General features: G+C 33.8%; 1 protein-coding gene across 1 annotated transcript; it reads left to right on the plus strand.

Moving 5' to 3' along the window:
• The first annotated feature begins 422 nt into the window (after positions 1–422).
• Positions 423–2,511, plus strand: LOC123322345 (protein ALP1-like). The gene is made up of 3 exons (XM_044910288.1): positions 423–480; positions 538–850; positions 910–2,511. The coding sequence occupies exons 1-3, from the start codon at positions 423–425 to the stop codon at positions 1,853–1,855; spliced, it is 1,317 nt and encodes a 438-aa protein (XP_044766223.1). The 3' UTR covers positions 1,856–2,511.
• Positions 2,512–9,061: the final 6,550 nt, after the last annotated feature.

Consider the following 9,061-nt stretch of genomic DNA (forward strand, 5'->3'; position numbering starts at 1 on the left):
ATCTCCGATAAACATTTTACGACCACTGATAACAATTCTACCGCCTACTCGATATCGCCGACTACATGTGATGACATCCCTGCGGTAAATGAGATAAGAAACGACAACGACTGGCAACCAGTGATACACAAGAAATCTAAAAGAATTAGGAAGAACTCTCAAAATGAAACAACTAAAGGGTCGTTTATACTGGCCCGTAACTTATGCCCTTGACTTATGCCCTTAACTTATTCCTTTAACTTAAGTTGTCTGGTTTATACTGGATAACTTGTTCCCTTAACTTTAGTTGTCTTCAGATGTCACAGAAAACTAATATGGATGTTTACGCAATCATAGAATCCGAGACAGGTTTATTTTTCTAACCTTATTCTTCTTTCAACCTTAAACTGAAATCGAAGAATTTTCCATATAGAATTCTAAACATGGTTGTCTCTGTTTTTATGATTATGAGACATATGTTCAATATGTTGTACACAGATGGTATGAACTCGTTCTCTCGTGTACTGTTTCAAAGATTTTCAAAGATAATGCTTTTAGATGAGAATGCTATTCCTGCAGCAGCAGCAATTCTCATATTGACTGCAGCTAGCATCGAAGTAAATCAAACCCAAAAGCGTCGAAAAAAGCGTCGTTGGAGAGTGAGGCCTTTGTTTCGTCAGAGGCAAATTGGGGAACATTTCACTAATTTATTCGGCAATATGAAAACCATGGACCCTGAGCAATTTTTCTCATACTTAAGAATGGACAGAATTTGTTTTTATAAACTGTTGCAGTTGGTAGGACACAGATTAATTAAGCGTGCTACCAGAAAGACTTTGAGCCCTGAGCAACGTTTAGTAATCACATTATAGTAAGTCAGCTGATGCGCAATGCCCATGGTATAGCTATATTATATGTCTTGTTTTCCAGTTTCTTGGCCCATGGGTGTAGCATGCAATCTGTGTCCTGGTCGTTCCTTGTTGGCAAGGCCACAGTGTCTGTAGTGGTGAGAGAAACATGTCAAGCTATTTGGGATGTTCTCAGTCCAATATATTTGAAACGCCCGACTATGCAAGATTGGAAGACTATTGGAAATGAATTCGAGGAGAAGTGTAATCTACCACACTGTTGTGGTGCTATAGATGGGAAACATATTGTGATGCAGGCACCAAAAAATTCTGGATCTAAATTTTTTAATTATAAAAAAACATTCAGTATTGTTCTGATGGCTGTGTGTGATGCATCCTATAGATTCACCTTGGTGGATATTGGATCTTTTGGGTCCCAGAGTGATGGGGGTGTATTCCGGGAATCGGCTTTCGGAAAAGCTCTTGATTCGGGTAGTTTGAAACTACCCCCTGAAAAAAGTCTGCCTGGGTCTGATGTAAATTTTCCCTCTTTTTTTGTTGGAGATGAAGCTTTCCCTTTGAAGCCATATCTTCTTCGTCCCTATCCAGGTAGAAATTTGGAGGAATCCAAGAATGTGTACAACTATCGTCTATCAAGGGCACGCAGAACAATAGAGAATGCCTTTGGTATTCTGGCTTCTCGTTGGAGAATCTTTCGGAATAATATAATTGCAGACGTCACAACAGCCGAGGTAATCACTGCAGCTACCATTGCTTTACACAACTTCATGAGAACAGAAGTATTGGGATCCAAGGGTCAAATGCCAAATTATATTGGTACTGTAGATGATGCTACAAGAATTGAATCCAATCTTTCAAGGTTAGGACGCTTGGGTCCAAACAATTCCGATAGGAACTCTATTGAAGCAAGAGATATTATGAAAAACTACCTAAACAATGAAGGAGCGGTACCTTGGCAGCTTACTTATGTTAGGCGTAAGTCACAACCAAATACAGGATCGTCATAGTCCACACGTCGTTTGACATGTGGCTGTTCAGTATCACCATCATCGCGAATCATTGTACCTGAATAGATAAATGTGTCACGTTTTCACAATTGGCAACAGTATCAGGAATCATAATTTCAGACTTTTGATAGTTTATCCTCAAACGGTATTGTTCACCAACATCTGCTAGTCGCTTTAAGAGTTCCTTCATGGCTTGTATCATTGATGTGATATTTCAGGAGTTGAGAAACTCAATAGACGTGCCTTTATAACATGTGACCATAATTTTTGGTGACACGAGTAACAAAAGCTAACATGCATCGCAAACAGTTGCAGAAAAACTATAAAATATATATGAAAGTTATGTAGTAGTATTATGTTCTCATGTGTGTTACAAAATTGTTTTTTTATAAATCATTCCTTATGTACACTAAAACTATTTACTTGTTTTATTTATTAGAAAAGCTATTTATTGAATCGTTTTTGTGCTCATCAAGAAACTTGTTTCATACATCAGAAATATTTTTTTTCTATTTAACGTATTATTTACTTGTTTTGTTTTATATCATGTTCAGACACTATGTTTAATAAATAAAAAAAATTTAATGTTTTAAATAAACATTTTTCTATTCTTCTTGCAAATCACCCATTACCCAAATCTTAACTTAGGGTGAAAATATCGCTTTCTTGAGTCTTGTGAAAAATTTGTCTAATGTAATGATGAAAATTTAAGGTTTTAATATCATGTCATTCTCTATGCCTAAATAAAAATACAGAAACTAAAATGAGATCAGTAAAGACACTAATGGAGCCCAAAATTATTATCATTTCCTGTGACGTTACTGCTAGGAGGCGAATGGTTGAATAAGAGAATGAAACAAATAAATTTAGTAAACAATTTATTCCTATTATTATGAGTATAGAAAACTAATTGTCTGAATATTCATCAATAAGCCTCAAAATGCCTTGTTTACACTGTCTTAATTTTTTTGCGTCCATTTTCATCAAGTCATGATGTAAACTATCGCAAAAATTTTTAACCGATAGTTCTTTGGAGCCCTGTTTGCCAGATGAAGAGAGTGACTTCAGAACTTTAACCGCTTCATTTATAATTGGCATCATATCAGGATTTTTGGGATTTTTATTTTTAGGAGTACTTTGCTCCACAATATTTTCACAAGATACATCCCCAAAAATTTCGTTGTCTTGAGTGCATTCCAAATCACTATCTATAGTTTCGTAACAAATAGTGTTTATTCCTGAACAATTCTCTTCACGACAGTTCCTGCACTACTCTTTTAGTAACTTCGTTCTCTTCAGGCAAATTGCCAAACGTTTTTCTTTTCCTCATATGGGTGTGTAGAAATTGCATGTACTTCAATAGTTCCCATTCTTTGGACTTGCCTGATGAGGATCCAGAAGGGGTTATTTTATTTCGTTCTTTGGAAAATCTGTTCCTTAGGGTATTCCACCTATTTACACAATCTGAAGCTGCAAAATTCAATTCATTGAGTAAAGCAATAACTATTCAAATTATTCATTACTTACCAGGAATTTTCATTTCATTAGAAATAAATGACCATGAATTTTCTAGTGCCAATTTATCCTTAAAAGAAGGATCTCTTTTATCGTAAATATGAGGGAACTTTTCAACTAATTGGATTAGTTTAATATTGGCATCAAATTTTTTCGATATCTCACACATCTTCACGTTGATAAATACTTTGCGGAAGTGAAGCTAAATTTGTATGTTTCCTCTGTGATAAACAAAATGAAATGAAAATGAAATTAGATGAAACGAAAACAGAAAACGTGCTATCAACTATCAACAGTTGACCGTAGAGAAGGGAAAATTCAAAATATGTATGTAATGCGCATGGAATAAACTCTGGCATGCTATTGGATGCCCTTAAATAATTCCCGTAAAATTCATGAATTTCTAGATAAGGGAATAAGTTAAAGTTCGAGTATAAACCATAGCATGAGATTCCTATGTTTCAACTCTTAGGGTAAGGGAAAAGTTTAAGTTACGGGCCAGTATAAACGACCCATAAACCGACCCATGCCGTTAGAAGGAATATAATCGAATTAGAAAAACATATTGTAATCATGGCAGGTGATTTTAATTGTCCCAGCATATGTTGGTCTTGGGATGATTCACGTAGCTTTTTGTTTCCTTATAATGTTGAAAATCGTTTTGTTGATTTAATTGATTCTCTTTCTTTCTCCGAATTGATGCAGTTTAATTTTGTGCAGAATTATGGTGGGAGAATACTTGACTTGGTTCTGTCGAACTGTCGAAAAATAAACAACCTGGGTCACTGTAATGACCCCCTTGTATCGGAGGACCGTCATCATCCGGCATTGGAGTTTTTATTCAGCATTCAACCCTCTAGATATTTGCAAATCGTTAAGCAAGGCTATTATGATTTCAGGAGGACCCCTTTCAACATTTTCAATGAAGAGTTTGGTAGTATTCCGTGGTTATCGTCATTAGAGGACGGGGATGTTAATAAGAGTTTGGATATTTTTTATGGAATACTTGATGAGTTTATCGACCAACATGTTCCTTTCCGGACCAAAAGTAGACACTTTCCTAACTATTTCTCGAGGGTGACCGTTAAACTCGTTAAGCGTAAAAATAGGTTCCATTCTAAGTGGAAAAAATACGGAAATCTAAGCGACTATCTTGAATTTAAAAGATTACGTTCTAAGTCCAAACAACTCATAAAGGCCGATTATTACCGATATTCCCTCTCAGTTCAGGATGAATTAAAAAGTAACCCGAGGAAATTCTTCAGTTTCTTATCAACAAAAAAAAATAATCGTGAACTTCCGAGAAGGATGTTCCTGGACGGAGTTGGGGCGGATACGGGTGAGGGTGTCAGCGAGCTTTTTGCCAACTGCTTTAAAAGCGTCTATACCGAAAAACAGATTCCTTTGCATAGCGAGAATAATGTTGGTGATACTAACTATCAATATCTATTGATAAGATAAGATAAGATAAGATTTTTCTTTATTTCAGATAAATTCGAATTACATGAAGAGTTACAATAAATCCAAAATTAAATGAAATGACGTCACAAAAATTTTTAGTTCACTCAGTAGCTTCAAAATAGTCCCTGAAGTTGTATGGTTCCAATGCAATCAGTAGATTTTTAACTTTATTCCTGAACGATTTATAGTTATTTATGCGTTTTATATCATTTGGTAACTTATTGAAGGCTCTGATGCTCATATAAGCAGCGCTCTTCTCAGTTAATGTTAATCTATGGGTTGGAAACATTATATTTAAATTTCTTGTGTTGTAACTATTTATATTCTCAGATATGAAACTATCCCTATTTTTATGTAAGAACATAAGGAATTCAAACAAATACAGGCCATAAACAGTGAAAATTCCTCTAAATCTAAAAGTTCCTCTACATGATTCCCTAAATTTCATTTTGTGAATTATTCGAATTGCTCTCTTCTGAATTAGGAATATTTTCTCTAAGTTTTCATTTGTTCCCCAGAAAATTATTCCATATTTGTAGGTGGATTCAAAGTTTCCAAAATATACTGTTCTTAAGGTTTTCTCATTCATATATTGGGTTATTGATCTTAGTGCAAAGCATGTTTTACTCAACTTCACTGAAATGATTTCTGTGTGTTGACGCCAATTGAGGAATTGATCAATGTAGACTCCCAGAAATCTGACGTAGTTCGATAGTTGGTAGTTGCAGTTGGATAAGGTTACTGGATCTGATTTTTCCTTGTTTGACCTACTTGTGTCAAAAAGAATGATTTTTGATTTGTCTTCATTTAGAACTAGGTTTTTTTGGATGAACCATATTTACTAAAAGTTTAGCTGTTGATAAACATAATAGATGTATTAAAGATATGAATATGTCTGTATTGATGTAGTGGGGGTGTTGTAAAGTACATCAATACATTTGAATTTGGCGGTTGCTGGCAACAGCGCTCTCTGTCGGCGCATGCTATGTATTGTTCTGTCGTTCTCTGGAAATAAAGCAGTACTTGTCGAGACTTGAAGCTGTGCGTATCTGTTACTTTCTCCTTTTGTCTACCATTTTAACACACACTGCTAAACAGCATTACAACACTTCTCTCTATGGAAATGATCTATATAGATAATACTGCCTATTAGAATAACGAATAATCAGTATTGTTACATTGCATATAATGAAATGAGCTGTTCAGCGAAAAAAAAATTTTTCGGAAAAGAATATTCAGATGTGAATGGTGATGAATATTCAAGGACAATGAGCCATTCCGAAAATTTTCATTTCAAAATCAAGAGAAAAAATGCTACAAATTTTACAATATCACAGAAATAAACAACATCGGCTAAACGTTGGACATTGTTATGTTATTTTAAATGGAACGCTTTATATATTTTTCTTAAATCGGATTGCTGAATCATTTTGAGGAATCCTTTGCTCAGAAAGATCTCTTTTATTATCGATTATGTTTAAATATTGGATTTTCCCGAAAATTTAAAGAGCTTGTACCATCTCTCTGATTCAAATTTTTTAGTGATGTATCATGAAGAAAATTACCAATTATATCGAAACAAGTAAGATTTTATGAAGAATTATTCAAAACAGATTTGCATTTTCCGATAGATCATACTGGATGTAAGGGAAAAAATAAACAAAATTGAAGTCTATTGAAGGCCTTGAGTCAACTTATTTTGAAATTGCAACCATATTTTTGTCAAGACATGATGAATCTACAAAATGAAGTTAATAATATAGATACATACTCGGATACCTATGATTGATATACAGATGATTGATAAGTAAATTCCCAGAAGCTATGATGGACGCATGATAAAAGGAGAAAGACAAAAGTTAATTTAAGTATTTTCGCATGCAGTTTTATTATTCAAAATAAATGATGATTCTTATAATTAACAAATCAGGTGCAATTGAAATTTTTGTTTTGGTCTTCGAAAACTACATAATATATTGATTGAACTTCTACTATCCAAAATAAATAGGTACATAGATAAAATATATCTGTATACAGGATATCTGTAAACAAATGCGAAGGACTAAGGGAGATGATTCCTTAATAAAAATAAGCGGGGGTAGTTCCTATGAATTTTTTTCAAAATCGACAGCCCTTCCAAGATACAGCTTTTGGAAGGCGATGACGAGTGTCTCTCCCTTAAATTCAAAAATTTCTGTTAAAATGTTGAAATTTGAGTTATTATGCTATTGTCTTAAAAGATCCAAGATTTATGGCCGATTTACCTCAAAAAAAAATAATAAAATGAATTTCGTGAATAACGAGGCTAAAAACCACTATTCTCCGCTATAAAAAATTAATATTATTCCAATAATATACCGACTTAATTAATGCTACGTTGCTATTACTATAAGGCCCGGTTGATCAGTTCAGGATTAGGTCGAGATTTAAGATGATCCTAGATTAACCTGACAGAAATGAACTGAAATGTCAAAATCAATCTAGGATAAACTTTAATCCCAAACTGATCAACTGGGCCTATTCATGTAGAGTTACGGATTTTGCTAGAATCTACTACTTTTTTTCAAAACAACAACTGCGCTGAAGGAAATGTGTCTCTCGCTTAAATTCAAAAATTTCTGTGAAAATGTTGAAATTTGAGTCATTATGCTATTGTCATAGAAGTATACGAAACTAGGAGGTCGGGGGATCCGAGATTTCGGGCCGATTCACCTTAAAAAACATAATAAAATAAATTTCGTGAATACCGAGGATAAAAACCACTATTCTCCGCTATAAAAAATTAGTATTATTCCCAAAATATACCGACTTAATGAATGCTACGTTGCTATTACTATAAGGCACGGTTGTTCAGTTCAGGATTAGGCCGAGATTTAAGATTATCCTAGATAAACCTGACAGAATTGAACTGAAATGTCAAAATCAATCTAGGATGAACTAAACGCACTGAACAACTGGGCCTATTCATGTAGGGATTTTGCGAGAATCTACTACTTTTTCTTCAAATCAACAACTGACTGTTAGCGACACATAATATCAACCATCTAAATTCTGTAGTCTATACAAATTTTTTTGAACTCTCATTATACTATGTAGCAGTCTGATTCTGAAATCCGTCATTTGACAAAATGAGTTGTCAGTTTATAGACTGACCAACATTTTCGAAAGCTATTGATCTATCAATTAAATCGTTCTATAATTGGTCCTTGATCGACAGTCGTATTGTGAACAATGATATGCAGCTATCTAAACACGAAATAAATTCTGAAATGTTTCGGATCATGAGGCTTATAGAATAAGTATCTTATTCGTATCATTTGTTGAACTTCATTATTCTAAATATTCTTCAATGAATGAAAATATAATATCAACGCACATAATTTTTTGATTCATTCGTCATCAAATCATTAAATAAATCGTTTCTCGAAAAGTTTCGAGTCTTGAGACAAATTGAATTTTAAATTATTTACATCATTATCTGCCGAACTTCAAAGTTCTGAGTGAATTAAAATCTAAACTTGACAAAATACGAGATAATTTTCGCAAGAGTTTCAATGAAATCTGAAAATTTTCATCATTCTGGAGCATTCTGGACATCAATAATTCTCGAATCATCCATGGAATAAATTCAATTTTATCCAATATAACACGCGAAACGAAATGTTACTCGAACATGGCATCTTGAGCAATTCGTTCCTAAAAGCCCGAATCAGGTAGAAAAGTTTGAACACTTCATATCGGCATTCACGTGTTTTGCAGTAAACAGATGTTGGGCTGAACGTTTCTCACAACAAGAAGAATTTGAATTTTCATATGACGGTACAAGGAGGTACAGGGTGTTTCACAAGTAAACAGACAGATGAAAACCTTGAATAGAGGGCATTGAGCTGAGTTCAAAATCACCCCATATACAGGGTGTCCCAAAACTAGTGAATCAAACGTCACACCACGATAGAGTAAACCAAATATTACCGAATGACACCAACATTAGTTCGACGAAAATGTAGCGTTTCCAAAATAATCAGAATTTTATTAAAATACCTAAAGCTGCCGATTTTCGAACTATTTTTCTTAATAACAGGGCCAGTTTGTGAAAAAGGATATCGATTTTAAATTATATTGAACTAAGATTACTGTTTTATCTCTACTAATTGAAATTATTTTAAGTAGTTAATCGATAACCATAACCTAAGTGAATGTAAATTGAAACAATTGTTTTTTCTACATTTT

The sequence above is a fragment of the Coccinella septempunctata genome, chromosome X (assembly GCF_907165205.1).
Source record: "Coccinella septempunctata chromosome X, icCocSept1.1, whole genome shotgun sequence".
In the NCBI taxonomy this organism is placed as follows: domain Eukaryota; kingdom Metazoa; phylum Arthropoda; class Insecta; order Coleoptera; family Coccinellidae; genus Coccinella; species Coccinella septempunctata.